The sequence below is a fragment of the Sitophilus oryzae genome, unplaced genomic scaffold (genome assembly GCF_002938485.1).
Source record: "Sitophilus oryzae breed Bouriz unplaced genomic scaffold, Soryzae_2.0 scaffold_1297_pilon_pilon, whole genome shotgun sequence".
NCBI classification, from domain to species: domain Eukaryota; kingdom Metazoa; phylum Arthropoda; class Insecta; order Coleoptera; family Curculionidae; genus Sitophilus; species Sitophilus oryzae.
In genome coordinates this window covers 8,367,465-8,387,329 of record NW_022145945.1, presented here as the reverse complement: position 1 = coordinate 8,387,329, position 19,865 = coordinate 8,367,465, and the positions used below count along the sequence as shown (strand labels likewise).

The following is a 19,865-nucleotide window of genomic DNA, read 5'->3' as shown; positions in this document are numbered from 1 at the left end:
CTGTATCTATGTAGCCAATTCACCTCTCCAAAAAATCCTGTATGGGTATTTCGCCACTGCAAGAAAATTTGTCAGAAGTTAGGTTTACAGATATACAAATTTGCCTAACGAACAAAAAAATGCTTAACGTTTCGGAAAGTTTATCCCTTTCTGTCGTCGGAAGCAAAAAAATACAAAGAAAAAAACTATTTAAAATTCAATTATTCGAGAACATTTTAATTTTTTAAAACAGATATAGCCGAAGAGCTGGCTTCATATTTAGACAACATATTTTAGGCAAGTTAGAATAACAAAAAAAAACTTTAATAACTTGTGAACACAGAATCCTAAGTCTGGCTGGGGGGTTGGGGGTATTTCGCTACTGCGCAACCCATAACATTTGCAAAAAAAAATAAATCCAAAAAACATTCTTTAGGCAACTTGAAATTTGTTTATTCTTAAATTTTAGCATCTATTTAACCTAGAAATAAGTATGCCAGACTTTTTTTTCGGGTTTAAAGTGTAACTCGACCATTCCAAATATGTTTAATTATTATACCTGGAAAACATATTTTAGGCATTCTAAATTTTTACAGCGTGTTTATTAGATGATATTAAAAAATATGTGTTAATTGTCAGACGAATTCAATGGGATTTAATACTTGCCAGACGCGAATAAAGATTTTAAATGAGCGCGACAAAAAAGTCTTATGAGTATCTACAAGCGCAAGAAAGATAATTTATTCGGACCCGTCGGCAGCCGATGATGAGCCATGTAACAGTATTTTGGAGTACAACTTAACAAGTATAGCTAGAGACGTGAGAAATATAAAATAAGAGACGCCCCTCAATGCGCAGTGGACAGCCCACAAATTTGCTTTAATCAGATTTTTCGTAGCGTAACTGCATCCCTCTTCCGTCGAATGCGTTCTCTCTCTATCGTGTGCGCGACCGGTGCTATCCCCAAGTCTCTTCCTATATTTGTCAAACTGTACTTCAAATTTTCATAAAAACAATTTTTTTTCGGTTTCATTTCAATTATTTGCAGGCTTAGTTACCAGGTACAAATATGTATTTATAAATTAAATATTTACGTGCTTAGTGTAAATAGTTTAGAATAATTTCTGCTTAAAATCAATATTTTAGTAACTACTAATTTCGCTACTAACTACTAAATCACAATGGATAAAAAACATTTAAGTTGTGTAGTTTGTAAAAAAGTTACTAGTGACAAAGTTATTGTTTTTGATGAAGGCAGACTACAAAAATGCAAAGAATTTTTAAAAGTGCGCCAACAACATGGTTTAAAATTTAAAGAAGTGGTTTTACCAGAAAACGTAGTCCCGACAAAAGGGTACCATGTACAGTGCTAATAAAATAAGTATTCTGGAATTTTATTAAAGTACCATTGTTAATCTTTCTAAATAGATTCAGAAGTAAGTAAAAGTGCTTTACTTTTATGCTTAGGCGTTAAAATGACTTTTTTATATTGTCAATGAGGTCGCAAAAATTAATAATAATATAATAAGTCACAAAAGTATATTAATAATTATACTTTTGTGATGCTTGAAAAAAATATATTTTATATTATGCTAATTTTTAAATAATTATTCGTCTTTTTATTCTTTCAGATACAAAATACTTAAATTAAAAAGTCTTCTTATTGAAAGGATTTCAATCATACATTTTTATTAGAAAATGTTTCTTTTTATTTATTCAATATTAGTTGTTTTTTTTTTTTAATTTTTACGACTCAAAAATGCTGTTACGTCAGCCGCATCGGCTGTCGACCAGGTCTCAATAAACTATCTTTCTCGCGCTTATAGATACTCATAAGACTTTCTTATCGCGCTCATTTACAATCTTTATTCGCGTCTGGCAAGTATTAAATCCCATTGAATTCGTCTGTCAATTAACACATATTTTTTAATATCATCTAATAAACTCTCTGTAAAAATTTTAGAATGCCTAAAGTATGTTTTTTCCAGGTATAATAATTAAACATATTTGGAACGGTCGGGTTACACTTTAAACCCGAAAAAAAGTCTGGCATACTTATTTCTAGGTTAAATAGATGCTAAAATTTAAGAATAAACAAATTTCAAGTTGCCTAAAGAATGTTTGTTGGATTTATTTTTTTTGGGGTTCACCAGTTAATAAACTATACATTTTTAGTTGTTCTAGCTTGCCTAAAATATGTTCTCTAAATATGTCGTCAGCTCTTAGACTAATACGTCTACAAAAACCGTTGACGTTTAAATTTTAAGTTTGTGCAATTATTGTATTTCTATTTTTTTTCGTTGGACTTTGTAAAAATGACTAGAAAGTGTTTGGTGTGTGGAAGTTCTAATATAATATATAAAGGTCCCAGAATTATCTTTTCATAGCCAAGTAAAGTGTATTCAGTTGTTTTTTTTATTTATATTAAACCACACGCATACTTTCTGGTTAGATTTCATAAGAATATTGATATTCGTACGGAGTGGTTAAATGTATTTTTTGTATAATTTGTAATTGTATAAGAAGATAAATGGAAGTCGTTGATCTGTTTGCTACAGTTTCCATAGTGATTTACTTATCTACGAAAGTATATATAATCTAGGGTTAAATGTAATATTTTGCATGTTATAAAACTTGAAAAAGTTTTTTAATTTTTTAAAAAATTGTAAATTTTAAAATCCAAGCAACTAGTATTACGGAGCGATCTACAATGGATTGAAATTGCTGGAAATGCTGTGGGTATTTCAGCATAGTGATTCGTAGTGATAATATCGTATCGTAGAAATAATATCGACAGAAAAATTTAGCACGTCAATTCATCGACGTCAATTTTTCTGGCTTATCTTTATTCTCTTGAAAATTTAGAAGTATTGACTTTGTTATTTGTGAAATTGGCATATTTTTCCATGTAAAAATGTACTTTTTGACGATATATTTGTTGTGTTCAACTTGGAAACGGAATACTTACATAATCATTCCGGTGGGCAAAACAAGGTTAGAAATTGAAAAATAAATATCGCCAACAAATCAGTCATATTATCGCTTAATTGGCTTGGAGTTGAACTATTGACATTTACCATAATATTTTACATATGAAATAACAGCGATCTTCATTTCCAATCCAACTCTAACGCTGTTCTTTGTTTAATCGTATAATATTATATTAAATTGTTTAATGATAGAAAATCCTTATTATTAACGTACTGTAACCAAAATCTGTAAATCTACGGATTAATCCGTATATAGTTCTGGCAACACTGTCTCCGGCAACCACCCACTCTGTCGACTGAAAGCAGAACTACGGTACAGTATTCTTTATTCGCTGCGCTGTAAACGTCTATTAGCGTACAGCAGCGCAGAGCTAAACTAAATTCCGGATATATAACGGTAACGCCAGCTACATCTTCTTTTTTTTAATCAACGATATTATTTAATTTTTGGTTTATTTGACGCTAGAAATCTTAGCCGATAAATATTCGAATTTCTAAAATGTATTGCCAACCAAACGAGCATAATCAGAATTGCCAACCATACCAATCATTGTGGATCGCTGCGTATACAAATTCTAATATTAGACAGTTAAAGCAAGGCACAATACGTATACGTATCTCTCGACACGTAACGCAGAAACTTACGTTACGTCTGCCGTTGCGTTGTCGTGTAAACAAGAATTAAAGCAAGTATTTTGACGTACGTAACGCAAACGTAAAAAATTATTTTGTGAAACAATTTATTTAATTTTAAAATTGAAAATGGATATCTATTACTCCATTGATTCCACATTAAATTTATAAAAGTAATATCGAAAACTGAAGAAAATTATAAATGGAAATTATTTTATTACAGAAAGTAGTCCTTACAACTTAAAATGCTCTTCGTAATAAAAAAAATATTGGAAAGCAGACACAGCTTTATGATTATTTATTAGATTCCATCTTTTAGAATTCTCATATTATGGTTTTGCCTATAAGAACTAGCATTTAATTAAATAGATTCCAAAATGAGTTTATTATGATGCTTAATATTTTCATACTAATTTATTGTAATAAAATAGGCCCAGTTCTGTGACACTGGCCCCAAAATTTATGAAATAACTTAATTAGCTAGCCAGTTGTGGAAACGAGTTGTTTCTGAATTTGTACGTTCGGCATCATTCGGCTGAAAATCGAAACTCCTCCGGCTCGATACGTTTGCGTTTTGTACGTACGTAAAGGCACGTAAAGATACGTATCACGTATCCGTAAACGCAAGTGAATTTCACACTGCGCAAGCGTACATGTCAAACGATACGTTTACGTCTACGTCTTTGGCCGTGCTTTAACTGTCTATTGTCTAACACTCATTCTGATAAAGTTATCATTGTTTTTCAAGTGTTTCAAAACAAAAAAAATCAGCTCAATGTCACTAAACTAAATCTAATAAAGTTATTATTATGCAACGCAGACTATTATTTCAGAAATTAGTTCAGTTGGTTCTTTTACTTAAAAAATACTTATATATTTAGGTTCAGTTCAATTGCGAAGCCAAAGCTCAACCTGGCAACGTCACAGTAAAATGGTTTCGAGAAGGAGCGCCCGTAAAAGAGCTGGCAGCGTTGGAGACTAGAGTCACAATCAGACGCGACGGTTCTCTGGTCATCAATCCGGTCAGTTCTGACGATTCCGGGCAGTACCTGTGCGAAGTCAGCAATGGAATTGGAGAGCCCCAAAGCGCATCAGCTTACTTGAATGTCGAATGTAAAATATAGCCCAGAATATTTGTTATTAAATATATAGTACGAGAGCTAGCAACGTCGAAAAAAACAAGTATTTTAAGACGTCTGGCTCTTCGATATATCTTTTACTATGCTCTCTAGAACAGCATGCGGCCCATCTGGCTGCCGGTCAACGTTGCGTTCCTTACGACGCATTGAGAGAATAAATAATAGTCCTTTAAATTCTAGTATTCAATATAAACCGACCTAGTCTCCATAGCTCAGCGCGTAGAGATTTAGCCTATCGAGCGAGGAGTTAGAGTTCGAATCCGGGTCAGGGCAAAAACTTTTTTAATTTATTTTCGTTTATATTCTGATAGTAAAGTATTAAATATTTGTTTTTTTTTTGAATCACCAGAATTATTTAATACTTTACTATCAGAATATAAACGAAAATAAAATAAAAAGTCTTTACCCTGACCCAGATTCGAACTCCTCGGTTCGTAGTCGGAAACTCTACGAACTGCGCTATGGAGACATGTTCGATTTATATTCAATACTAGAATTTATAGGACTAAATTAAAAAAAATATATAGGATCTTCTTCCGATGCGCAGTAGTGAACGCAACGGGTATCGGCAGCCACACAGGCCTCATGCTGTTCCAGAGAGCATAGTAAAAGATATATCAAAGAGCCAGACGTCTTAAAATACTTTCTCAAAAACGTTGCTAGCTCTTAGACTAGTACTAAAGTTAGGTTTTGGTGCAGATCCGGCCAAAGTGACATTCACGCCCACTATTCAGTACCTGCCTTTTCGTTTGGCCGGAGTGGTGCAATGTCACATTAAAGCCAATCCGCCGCTGCAGTATGTGACGTGGACCAAGGACAAGCGTTTACTAGAGCCATATCAGACCAAAGAAGTAGTCATTATGAACAATGGGTCGTTGTTGTTTACTAGAGTGAACGAAAACCACCAGGTGACATTTTACTATGAATACAGTCCATAGATAATAGTTACTTTTATACAAGACGATAAAATGGTATTTTATCGTCGACCGGAAAAGAGAAGCGATGAAATCGCGAGTGAATTAATTTTGTGAGACGATAATGCAATTTTATCGTCGTGTATAAAACAATATTTTTTTCCATAGCGAGTTACGTTTTAAAAAATATTCAGAAATTATTGTTTCAAGGAATTTATTACGAGTAGAAAAACTATTGTGCTGGGTTGGCATTGGTTTCTATGTAATTTGACAAATAAATAAAGCTGTCTCTTTAGTTGTCAGTTTTGAGTCAATATTTTTTAATTCTTCTTCGTGTCGATTGCTGATTGAATTGGAGCCAGAAATGGCTCAAAACGAAATAAGTAAATTACCAACAGATATTCAGGCTGAGGCGACAAACGTCATATCCAAACTACTTCCATTTAAATCCCGAATAACTTATGAAAAGGAATACAAAAATTTTCAAAAATGGAAGCAATTAAAAAATGTGCGAGAAAAAATAAAGTTTTTAACCTATCCTCGCTGTTAAAGTATTATAAGGAATACAAAAATTTTCAAAAATGGAAGCAATTAAAAAATGTGCGAGAAAAAATAAAGTTTTTAACCTATCCTCGCTGTTAAAGTATTATTTAATCTACCCTTGCAGTTAAAGTGCTATTTTTGATAGATATAAGGCAATTTTAACAGTTGCTATGGAAAAAAGGAAACACTGGATTGGAATGCTCAGCTTCCCGCAACCGCAAACAAGAATAGAAAGAATTTTCTCTTGTCAAAGTCAGAATCTTCAAAGATTATATGATCTTTTAAAATTTAAACCGCCCCACAGTGGGGTATTTGACACAGATAGTTGATCGAAATTTTTTTATGTAGACCTTATATAAATTATTGCTATATTCAATTAAAGAGGAAATAATATGAACAAAATAACGGATAATTCGTCGATTCTAAAAAAAAAGAAAGAATAATCACTGTTCCAGTGTTTCCACGGTCAATGCCACTAATGCCAGTAGTAATATCGCAACTAATACTATAGTCTATAAAATGAATAACTTTGAATTTTGACCGTTATTTTTTACCAACATGGCAAATATAAAATCCCTCTATCCAAAAAATTACTGATATTCCTTAAAATGAGTGCCTGAACGAATCAGATAGGTAACTCTTTTTACTTTCGTGAAATAGAAAAGGAAAATAATAAAACAAGTGACAGTTCTTCCTCTTCTTACAAAAATCAACACGAAATGTCATAATTGACAAAAGTAAAATGTCATCAGCTTTTGACATTTCTAAATATTAGACCAATACCGTCTCTAATAGAACAGCTACAGGCGCGATTTATGACGTCACGCTAGTTAGATACTACGGATTAATATATATGTTGTAGAATACATGGAAAACATAATTATTCCTCGTATTTTTGGTTTGTATTTTAAAAATGATATAGTTTACATGAAATATACATAATATACAGTTAATAAATAAAATATAATATATACCTATTTATAGTAATAAATACTTTGGCAAATAAAACTATGAACCATACAAATGCAGCAAATGTTTTACAATATACAAATAATGAATAGGTGGTACATAAGATAATGGGTAAAATGTAAAATATATATATTTTAAATTTTGGGGTTTGAAAATCGATCTAATTTAACAAAAAACATTCAATATCTACTAATAGTGATGTATTATTATTGGCATTCACAAAATTTATTTATATATTATAATGTTTACTGCAATTAATAAACTAATATAAACTTGTCAAAAGATGACCATATATTTTTTTAAATTATTATTCTTAACACAAAACTATCTACATTGACTATGGAGTACGATTTCAGCCATATTGTAAAACATTTGCTGCATTAGTATGGTTCATAGTTTATCTGCCAAAGTATTTATTACTATAAATAGATATGTATATATATTGTATTTATTAACTGTATATTATGTATTTTTCATGTAAACTCTATCATTTTTAAAATACAAACCACAAATACGAGGAATAATTATGTTTTCCATGTATTCTACAACATATTTATTAATCCGTAGTATCTAACTAGCGTGACGTCATAAATCTCGTTCCGAGGCTGTTCTATTAGAGACGGCATTGCGTCAGCATGGCCGCAAGTTGCTAACCTAATAAAATTAACACTAGAAAAGCCCGCGGGAACTGTCAAATTCAAAGTTATTCGTTTTACAGACTATACTAATGCTACGACTGATCCGCGAGCAATGTCCATACCACTAAAGTCGCTACTAATGCCAAGTTGTGCTTTACTGCTAATGGCACTAATGCGATCGCTTTGTACACAACAGTGCCATCGCGGTTTACACCTCGCATTAGTATATCACTGATTGGCAAATTAGAGGAAACCAAGAATGTTTTTCTCATTTTATCAGCAAAGTCGCAAAAAGTCGCAGTATTTTATTTTACTGTATGAAAGCCCAATGTTTACTAAGTAAAACGTATATATAGAAAATATGCTGAATTCTTCGAAATGCGCAACTAAATCTCTAAGTATAATATAAATGTCACAAATTTAATCAAATTTTCTGAACGCCTAACTTTTAGTTGCAAAAAATCGTTAGTATAGAGAATATCAAAATAAATAATACGTTTTTGTAGAATACATACCTGCACCTTGCTGAGCCATTTTCAATCAAAACAATAATATAAACGTAAAAAGAGCACAAATTACATTACATTACATTATTAAACAACAATTTATAATTTTAAACATAAAATTTAGCCATTACCTCTTATCTGTGAGAAGTAACAACTTTGACGTTTCGTTGAAACAAATGAATGCAACTAAACACACACATAGCAACGCCATTCATGGCAGACATGATTTAACTTATCATTTATCTTTTTTTGGGAAATCTTAAACACATTTGCTTTTTCGAATTTCAATCACCTTTTTCATGCTAATACCCCACCGTGGCGCCCCGCCCGCATTGAAAAAATGCCGAAAAGTGTTTAAAGCGTCCATTTTCAAAGTAATTATTGCTATCTTGTAATTTTAATTTAAATTTTATTTACTCGAACCCCTGATAATTGTGATAAAGTGGCATTAAAAAACTTAAGCTGTATGAACTGAGAACTGCAAAAGCCATCGTGGCATAACGTCGATTTCCAATGTTCCATAGGTATTTCTTACATGTCCTTACTTCTCCATATAAAATAAAGTTTCTTGTATGCAACACACTGTATTTTAGTTATAAAATTAAAAGAAAATAATAATAAATCTGAATAAATAATATATTTGGCGACATAATTCTGGAAAAAGGCGAACCGCTTCGAAATTATCGAAAGCTTTGGGTCGCGACCGTTGCAAGAATAGCGCCAAATAGTATTTACGTTGTCCTTATGGGCACTTTCCAATCTAAACTTGTTATCTTTATCTACGATACAGTCTTAAATATAAATTCGTAGTCTGCACTTCAACCGGTTAGCGCTTGCGTTTCAACCCGCACCGGAACCAACTTTATACACTATTCCGTCTTGTGGTGTCACATTATGTGCCGTCATCGATCAAAACCGCGCATCCTGCCAATACGCATTTTTTTGCTGGCTACAGTGAAAACATATACTGTAACCTGTTATACGGACGTGTGTTGTTGCCATCTCTGCGTTTTTAATGCAGCCGCAAAAATGCACAATGTAACACAGCGCCAAACTTTAATTAATTAATATTCGATGACTGCACTAGGGTTTTAGGTTTCTCGATCTACTTTATTTCTCGAGGCACGAGAATTTTCGATCAGAATTTCTCGAGCAATTTTGACATTTTTAATTCGTGTTTATTTAATTTTTTTAAATTGCTGTAATTATTTTAAATTTTTGCTTTATTACAAATTAGACTGATAAATGAGATCAATTAAATGAAATGCTAAATTGTTAGATACCATTAAATTAGGCATATCAATAACAAATCAACAACAAACAATAAATTAGATAAACTATAGGTTTGGTGCATTCTCCGCCGGTGCTGCCACCATCGGAGAATATCGTAAACAACTGATATATACAAATACCCGGGTTTAAATAGCAAATATACGAAAAATGTATTATATAATTATTCTAAAAGTCTTTTTCAAGTTTCAATTTACGGAGTCGCGCACTAGTTAGGTTACTAGTTTGCGCACATAGCACGCCACTTATGGCCTCTAAAATTGTGCACAGCGCCTAACCGGCCCAATTATTACGCTGTTTAAACGCGAGTTTATTTTTGCGCACAGGAAATTTTACTCGTTTGCTGATCGTCATAAAAAACAATTTTCGTCCGACGAATTAGGGACAAGATTTTTATCTGTATACATATAATATAACTAATCTGTGGTGTTAGGAAGTATAATTTGTGCAAATTCTCAAAATAAAAATAAAAAAGTAAATATTTTGATATCTTCAAAGACCTTCAAACTTTTTTAAAGGTACATAATTATAATTTTAGAAGGTATTCATAAAACATGTAATCACTAGTTGATTAAAAAAAGTATACCATTAATATTGCAAATTATACTTTATCCTCTGATAGTATACGAACGGTATATGTCTACACGAATATTTAATTTTTTGATTATGTAACGAGCACTTTGTTTACTCACTTGAATTCATTTTTGCTTTTGATCAAATCAGTATGAGAAACTCTGAAGCTATAAAATATTGGGAGAGGTGATTTTTTTTTCAAAGTTGAGTTATTGAATGTTATTGCACCCTAAATCGCCCTAATTACGTTCTCCTTTACGCGTTAACATTTTTTCGGCTGTTTTATTAACATTTGAAATTGTCATAACACAACAGGATGTGATGTGAGTGTGTTCGGATTCTTTTTCACTTATTTTTTACTACCCCAAACAGCGTTACATCACACAAACCTTGTACCTGAGTGTTTTATTTTTTTCAAATAACTGCACTAGCAAAAAAAAATCAAATACTTAAATATTATGACAAAGCCACGATTTCAATATTATTTTAATGCGATCAACATGAACTGTAGCCGGGATACAGCGCTGCGGTCTGAATTTTTTGAAATCAACTGAAATGCACCCAGCCTATACCCGGATGGTCTATATAAAAAGAAAACTATAGGGTACATAAACTTTTTTATGCAACCAAAATTTGAACTCTTGATAAGATGATATTACAAAGAAGACATTTTGATCACATCCTAATTTTTCTCGCACTTTGTACACCTTGAATATATAGGCATTATAAGCAATCATATAACATTTTACGTATTATGAACATGTAGGGCCGGTATACGTGCACCCCGTACAACGCCCAAGGAACCCAAGGTAGTTCCGGTCAAATGGAGGTTTTGGTGAGAAAACCTCCAACCTTCACTATCGAACCGGAAGCCATGTACCAAAGAAAAGTTGGCGAAACCGTCGAGATGGCTTGCGACGCGGCAGAAGCTGAAGGTACTCAGAAACCAACAATTCAGTGGCAGAGAAGGGATGGTAAAATTACTAAAAACACTCTTGAAAGTTTTTTGCTGATAAATTCGTATGTTTAGGTACTCCTTTGCCGAAGAACCGAATAAAAATTGTCGGAGGAAATATAACAATTGACAGTCTACGCAGAGCAGATTTTGGATTTTACCAGTGTGTTGCAACGAACGAAGTAGCAACAATAGTCACATCAACACAACTAGTTGTCGAGGGTACTCAACCTCACGCACCTTACAACCTCTCCGGTACTGCGACGGAGTTTAGCGTAACTCTAAGTTGGATGCCAGGTATAATACCCTACGTTATATACTGCATTCTTTAAAAACTTATATTGTTATTTCTTTTTTTCGTATATTTAGTGTGGTAACAATCGCGCGCAGCACAAGTTCCTATTTTTGAGGCACCTTTGTAAGTGTTATAATAACCTCACTATATTATATTGAATTATACAGGGCGGTCCGAGCTGTATTCTGGAAACTTCGGCAGCATATTCTTCAAAGTTCGTATGTCCTAAATTGCTTGGTTTCTGAGACACAGGATGTAGAAGTTTTATTTTTATTTCGATTTTTTCAAATAATTTCTGAATTAACGTCAATATTTGGATGAAAATTGGTATTTAGGATTCTTTTCACATACAGAAATTTGATTTTGATGTCAATATGACGCCTACTTGTAGAGTCATCACCATAGATAAAAGACTTATACTATTAAATAGATAGGCAACTTATAATACATTTCAATTTTATTATACAAGGGCGCCTCTGGTAGACGGAGGAAGAAATACTAATGGAAGAGAGGGGTGCGGGGAAGGGGGGTTGTTTTAGTTAATTTAAAATAAATTTAGATATACATGTAAGAACACTTTGTGTGCTTTTAATTAGGTCGAACATATTATAAACGATAAATCAACTGAATTAAAAGCGTACAAAGTGTTCTTATATGTCGGATATTAATTAAAAAATATATTAAAAATACTAGAAATAGTATATATTAAGTTGTTACAGTTATAATTTAATCTTTGGCGGTTTTCAGTAAATAGCAGGCAGTTTTACATAATTTTCCTCCCTTTGAAGTGAATTGGAAATGGCTAGGTATATAATTTTGGTGTAGGCCGGCAAGATTCCCAGTTTGTTTCCATTTGGGACCTGAAATAATAAAAACAAATTAAATCAGATGTAATCATCTGCTGATCATGCTAATATAAAACGCGCGTCCTTAATTCCTTACATGCACCGTAAAAAAAATTAAATAACTGCTCTACAAGTAGCATTTATTAGCAGTACTAATTTAAAAAATCTATAACTGTAAGTAGATATGTTTAATTTACTTACCATTGTATCCTTCGGAAACCAGGTGTACAATAATTAAACTCCATGATAACAAATAATTAAGAGTTATTACAAAACACAAATTGTCCCATCATTTTTAAAAAACATTGTCTAAAACAGAATACTAGCAAAAAATCTGAAGGAATTTAATTTTACAATAATTCGACAAATCAAAACGAAATCAAACCGTAAAATCACAACAAAAGCGTCTCTGAGTGACAGTTAAAAATCAAATTTTATTATTGTCAGATATTGACATTTGCATTGTTAATATTGACAGTTTTAATATTTTGCGCCTCTGCATCTTGGAGGAAAAACTATTTTTAATGAACTGTCATTTCCATTTAAGTTTCCCAGCCATGGTCATCATCATGATACAAAGAATACAAGGTATGATATTGCGCAGGTTGGTTACTACGTCACAGGTGATAAACGTTGGATAAACGGCACCATTGGTCTGCAAGCTTCGCGCGCCAATTTCAAATTGTCAAACAGATGACACAATAAACGCGAAAATAATTTTTCAAATGTCAAGCTCGATAATTTGACATAACTTTTGGGGTTATGGCCTGATTCTTCCCTATTTTAGGTCTTTTTTTTATTAGTGGCAATTGAACAATATGGATATTTTTCTGTATGGCGTATGACGTCACAGGTGGTATGCGCAAACTTAACGAAATTGGAGTCGCTATCGATCATACCTTGTTTTCTTTGTACCATGAGTCATCACTACGAGTAATGGTTCTCGAGATATTTGGAATCGAAATTATCAATACCTTGTCCAAAAGTCCAACAGAAACTGTTTTATCATCATTTTTTCAAAGACAATTTTATGATGAATTTAAAAAACAAAAAGTTCCCAAATTTATCATTTCAGTCAAATAATTATCTACTCAACATATTTATTTTTTGTCAATAATGACATCCATTCTAAATATCTTGAACGGTTGCTCGTGGCGATTTTTACCAAGTGACATTTTTTACGTCAAAAATTACGCAAATGTATATTTTTTTACTCAGTAGTTTTATATAGGTACGTACGAAAAGTTATATACCCCCTACAAATAGGAGTCATATATTGACATCAAAATCAAATTTATCATGTCAAACAACTCCCAGACACCAACTTTCATCCAAATATTCACGTTACTTCAGAAATTATTTAAAAAAAATTGAAATAAAAATAAAACTTCTACACCCTGTATCTTCGAAACTAAGCATTTTCGGACATACATTTATACGAACTTTTTTACTTATTTTCTTCTGCAGAATATGTTGGCGAGGGTGTAACACACGTATAAAATGAACAAAAATTAATACAAAATAAACATAGAATAATGCAATCAACTTACAGAAATGCAAATTTGTGTAAAATAAAAAAAATCCAACAAACATGGTGTTTTATGATGGTTACCATACTACTTTTATTGATGTTACTTTGAAATTATATAACATAAATATTACTTGAAAATAGGATATAGTGGAGGTCCTGATTACAAGCAAGATTACACCCTGTGGTATAGAGAAGCAGGAGTTTCTGAATGGGCTACGATTCCTGTAACTCCTTCGGGAAGTACCCAGGTCACTATCAACCGACTTGCACCTGGAACGACTTACGAGTTTCAGGTGGTTGGCAAAAATGCTCTTGGAGAGGGTATGATGAGCAAGATCCTGACCATTAGAACGCTAGGTAAGTAGAAATTTGTATATTAAACTGCTAATAATACTGATAATTTTTCCTTTATCGTTGCTATCTATAGAAGTTGGATTGCCCCATCAGGTTATAATAACTCCTACGTCTATTATTACCCCAAACGACGAGAATTTGGGTAAGATTATTTTTTTAAATTTATTACGAATTAGATTTCGTATTCGAACGTTCTATTTTATAAAGGAAATCAAATATTTCCCTTTGTTATTATTCTCAAATATTGAAAAAGGTATTGTAAGAGATACTCTCTTTAATATCAATATTGTTTCACTGGAAAATAATATAAAGTTTTTAGATCTATACGTACTTGGAAAATAAGAACGATATTACAATAAGAGTAGAAACTATTGTTCAATAATTCAAGTTCTTTTATATTTATCGTTGTAGTTATTGAGAGTAACTGTGATCGTAACAATAAAACTATGAGATAAAATTTAAGCAATTTCTAACCCTATCTAAATTTTTTAAAAATATATTAAACTTTTACAATATTTTATGAAGGATTTAAGTTTATTCAATATCAACTGTCATTCCAAAACTGCCTCTACAGGATGTTTTAAAAAACGTGTGCCATCTCTCGTGGGGAAATTCCTTACGTAAAAATAAGATTTATTTTTCATATCAACATAGGTTCGATTCTGATTTGTTTCGTGGCTACAGGGTGTTGGTCTTATTTTTTTGTCGATTTATTATAATTTCCTTCCAAGTACTTTTAGCGATTGCAATAAAATATTGAGGGTCAAAGTTACTATAAATGCGACATATTTTAATGCTAAAAAAGTATCGACATAGTCACCAGGGACGTACGTATGGTTATCCCTGGAATATTTTTCATATATGCCATATCATGTATGCCATTGACTTTTTTTCTCTTGTTAGTGAGATAATATAAGGAGTTTAATGTCGATTAAAAGTTGTCTTTTCATATTTTGTCGATTTCGACCTTGATGAGATAAACGCAATTTTATTAATTTTCTTTGATCCCAGTCTAATAGCAACCTTTAAAACATTTTAGTATCATTAACTTGCGAAAGTTTTAAATAAGTATTCATTGATTCCTCATCAAAAAATATGAAAAAAAGTTCCTATAAACATGGGTATGGCATAGTTTCAAAATTACAGGATGTTAAAGCTTTTTAAAATTAGGTCTTTTGTAATTATCTTAAATTCCATTATTTTTTTTTTATTTGAATTTACTGTAAGTTAGACTAATATATAATAATAATAATAGCTCCCGTATATAGCGTTTAACGCCTTGGGAGTAGCAAGGTATAGCTTGCTATACTAGAGCCGTTCGGTATACAAGGAAGGTAATGTGGCTAGCACTACGCTTCAACCGCCTATTATTACCTCAGGACTGTGAATCCCAAGTACTCATTTAAGGCTGAGTCGACCTAGGTACCCAAACTATTTTTATTTTAAAAAAAATAGTCGGCTGATGAAATGCCGGGTGTGGGAATCAAACCCACACCTTGAGATTGGTAGACGAGAGCCTGTACCTCTACGCCACCGGGCACCTAAGTTAGACCCTTAGACTAATATAGTAATAATAATTAATATTAATATTATTTAATAATAAATTAGATAAAATAAATAAATAATTAATTTTATTTTTATTAATTGTGATTATTAACAAAATTGCGTTTATCTCATCAAGGTGATCGAAGTCGACAAAATAACAAGATACAACTTTTAATTGGTATTAAACGGCCTACACAATTTTGCTATCAAAAGAAAAAAGTCAGTGGCGCATATGTTTTTTTTTTCGAAAAATTCGTTATCGACACTCTTTTAGCATTAAAATATGTAGCACTTTTAGTAACTTTTACCTTCATGAGAACTGATCAACTGTTACAAAGTGTTATTTCTAAAAAGTACTAGTAGTTTCTAGTAAGTAGATTGTTAAATAATAACTCGATTCTAGTCTACTGTATCACTGCTTTCAATTTAATCAGACCGTACTGTTTAATATAATTAAGTTATTTTTTTTTCTTAAGAGTCTATTACGCTGTATTTTCGGGTGGCTCTCAGGGGTCGAATAAAGCGGGTGTGTGGCCGAAGGAAATATAATATATTATATTTCAGAAATCTGCCTAATGCTTAGCCCGTTCCTGTCGTGTTAAGCCACACCCAAAATTCCAAACACACGTGCTTTGATTAAGGCTTGATTAAGGTTTGCAGAGCTTCAGCATTTGCCATAAAATAGCGAGCAATTTGTTACAAAACCATATAAATTATATATCAATGTAATCACAAAACTTCAATCTATTACCGTATAGTAACGAAATTTTAAATTATGTCTTTATTTTCGAGAAAATTTAGTCCAAACATAAGGAATATTTTGTTGATGTTTGATCATCAATTTCTTAAAAATAAAGAAGTTGTCTAAAAATGGACTACAATACGGATATAGTATAATCCTTTACCGTTAATTTCCTTCTTCATTTGAGTAATAATACCTAGCCAGTTTTACATAAAACGTCAAATGCCGAACGCTTATTTTGCTAATTTTTCGGACTAGTGAAATGGACTCTTAATAGACACTAATATTTTAATTCTATTACCATTCTGACGCAATAACGAAATTGTGTATTAAGGTCCAAAACCGGGTGCTCCTAGAAATCTGACTGTGACCGAAGTGGATCATGGTTTCCTCATTACTTGGATGCCTCCCTTGGAGAAATCCGTTATTGTTCATCACTACGTCATCAAGTATCGAACTGATGGTCCATGGAAGACCTTGAATAAAGCTCAAATACGACCAGAAGATACACATTATTTAGGTAAGACGATCAAAAATAAGAAATAATTAGACGATTTTTTAAATAGTTTAACACCGAGGATTATTAACCGATAAAAGGCGGACCGCTAGAACAGTTAGTCACTGTTGCCCTGCAGTTACGATTTTATAAATGATACGATTTTAAGCTTTGGAAATATATTTTTATATTATATTGTAATTAATATTATTAGACAATGGGCCCTTTCACTATATTTTGGAATTAGCATAATTGAATAAAGCAATTAATTCTAGAATTTTCTGCTATCTCACTTTCGAAAAATTTGAAGTCGTTCTTAAGAAAATAAATAAAAACAAAAAAGCCCAGAATAAAAATCCGCACTTTAATTTTAATACGTCACACCTGGCACCTGGCATGTTGAAAAGCGGCAACACGGCCGGGCCACCATGCTGACCCAACACCACCTCCACACAAGGCCATTCAACCTTTTCCAATATGGCGGAGATAGAAGTGCTTTATTTGGCGCGTATTTTAATACCTGTTTTATTTCCAAATAGACATTTTTCACACAAATGTCGGGTTAGATTACGTAATATTTCACTAATTTTTTAATATACAGGGAGTCTAAAGCTCTCCACATAAGTATGGAATTTTTTGTATTACTTTTATGAAAACATCAGTTAGTTACTTTTTATAAAAAAGTCTGTTTTTTCAGAAAATAAGTAGGTAGTGTACTAGTGTGTAAATATTCAAACTTGAGGTAGCATCTATAAGGTGTTCAAAATCATCGGAAATAGAAATAACCAGAAATATATGACAGAAAATAGCAATATAAACTAAATATTCAATTGCATACACTTACCTACTATAGTTTAGAATTTACTGCATTTACTGCAGTTTGTTAAATATATACTATTATGGACAATATAGGAAGTTACTTGTCTTAGCCTTGGTAAATGCTCTTGGTGTAAACTACACTGGCTTGGGTCAAAAAATATGAAATATTTTTCCTATGTTTTGCAGCATTACACAAATGGGAATAAATTTAAACTATAATAGGTGATGATAACTAAAAAATATAATATGTGTTTCAAGATTTTATATAGAAAAAAAACTAAATACCTTTTTATAACGTCATTCCTTTTTTTTAATAATAAATTCTGACATATGTGAGGGGGAATTGTGACCTAAAAAAAGACTTACATCCAGGCCATTTATATTTTCAAATGTGAATGTTGTCAATATCTTGTAGGGTAAGTGTAAGCAGTAGCCATAACTACATCCTCACTAGGGTAACAGAGGCTTTGGGCTTTGGCCTTTTTGAGGCATATTTAATGCACTTCTTACTCGAGAACTACTAGTAGGAGTGAAATTATCTCTTTTAATAGCTGTCAACCATTTTTTACGAAGCTCGTCATTTTTGGGAAATATAAAAGCAGAAACCTTGGGACCCCCTCTATAACTCTCGTGACAATTTGGAACAGAGCATGTAAAAGGTATGCTACAATAAAATGTTAATACCTACCCTTTAATACCTATCTTTTGATTATTGTAAGTAACCATTATAAAGTACTATGCAGACTGGCGGTGAAGGCTTTTTACTCATTTAGGTGTAATATCTTGATAAATACTTCTAGTTCTTACCTTAAAATAATTAATAATAGAGGAGTACGACAAGCACAAAAGTTTGAAGTTCCCTATGTGAAATGTCTGGTTTGGATTTTTATTACACTGTTATTTTATCACAATTTTCTGATCACACCATGCACTGAACACTAAGAACTAAACAAACGTGTTGCAGAACCACAACAAACTAGAGATAATTAATTATTTCTGGTATGCAATCGGAACGAGAAACCACTACCGGCTTTTCAGTTTAAAGGTAAACAATTTAATAATGCGCTGCATTCGCCGCCATATTTGCCTTGCCCATATCATGTTGATTGGCCTTGAGTTGAGGTGGTGCTGGTCAAATCAAATCGCAATGTTGCCAGTTGTTGGCTGGCGCACGAGCACCGTTCTGCAATGTGATTGGGCGTATTTTTCATACGTCATCAATTGGCGCTTTAAAATTATTTCAAATTAAAGCAATTTTGAGGGCCTATAAAAAAGTTATTCAATGTCATGGAACTATTTTTTTTGGATAAATATACTGAAAATAGTCTTCTATTTCAGATTTTGTCCTTGAATTGGGTATTTTATTTTTTGTGAAAGAGCCCATTATTAAAACTAAATATCCTTGGGTAACCTTAAAGGAATAGCCAATTTAATCTACCATCGGTAACTGTTTTCTAAATGCACTGTTTTCGATTTTTCATTTCAGTTTAATGTAGTGGTATTATTTACTATTACAAACTAATGAAATTTATTCATACTCCATGTTTACTTATTTTTCTGAAGCCACAACAAAGTTTGACCTTGATTACTTCGCGAAATAGTACCGTTGATTGAAAAAATAAGATGTGCAACCTTATGGGCGATTCTGTGGCACAAAACCTGTCCGAGCTGTAGTTGGCGTAGCCGTCAGCCTGTCCGGGAATTCCGAGATTTAGTTTAGCTCTGGGCGCTGATAGTCGTTTACAGCGCAGCGGATAAAGAATACTGTACCGTAGTTCTGATTTCAGTCGACAGAGTGAGTGGTTGCCGGAAGCAGTGTTGCCAGAACTACTGGTTAATCCGTAGATTTACGGATTTTGGGTACAGTACGTTAATAATACGGATTTTCTATCATTAAACAATTTAATATAATGTTATATGATTAAACAAAGAACGGGGTCAAAGTTGGCTTGGAAATGAGGACCGCTGTTATTTCATATGTAAATTATTATGGTAAATGTCAATAATCGCCATTTTCAAGCCAAATATTGACTTTTTCCGATCGCACGACATATTCAGTAGGTATAAACGAATTTTTATTTTTGTTGTTTATTCTATATTTAACACGAA

General features: G+C 32.3%; 1 protein-coding gene across 6 annotated transcripts in view; it reads left to right on the top strand.

Moving 5' to 3' along the window:
• Positions 1–19,865, top strand: part of LOC115874690 (protein turtle) — a 241,578-nt gene that overhangs the window by 185,469 nt on the left and 36,244 nt on the right. For all 6 annotated transcript variants that reach the window (XM_030889923.1, XM_030889926.1, XM_030889922.1 and 3 more), the window contains exons 7-13: positions 4,484–4,715; positions 5,441–5,649; positions 10,941–11,148; positions 11,205–11,426; positions 13,942–14,157; positions 14,228–14,296; positions 16,776–16,961. In XM_030889923.1, the coding sequence (XP_030745783.1) occupies positions 4,484–4,715; positions 5,441–5,649; positions 10,941–11,148; positions 11,205–11,426; positions 13,942–14,157; positions 14,228–14,296; positions 16,776–16,961 (1,342 nt within the window). The remainder of the gene's footprint in view (positions 1–4,483; positions 4,716–5,440; positions 5,650–10,940; positions 11,149–11,204; positions 11,427–13,941; positions 14,158–14,227; positions 14,297–16,775; positions 16,962–19,865) is intronic.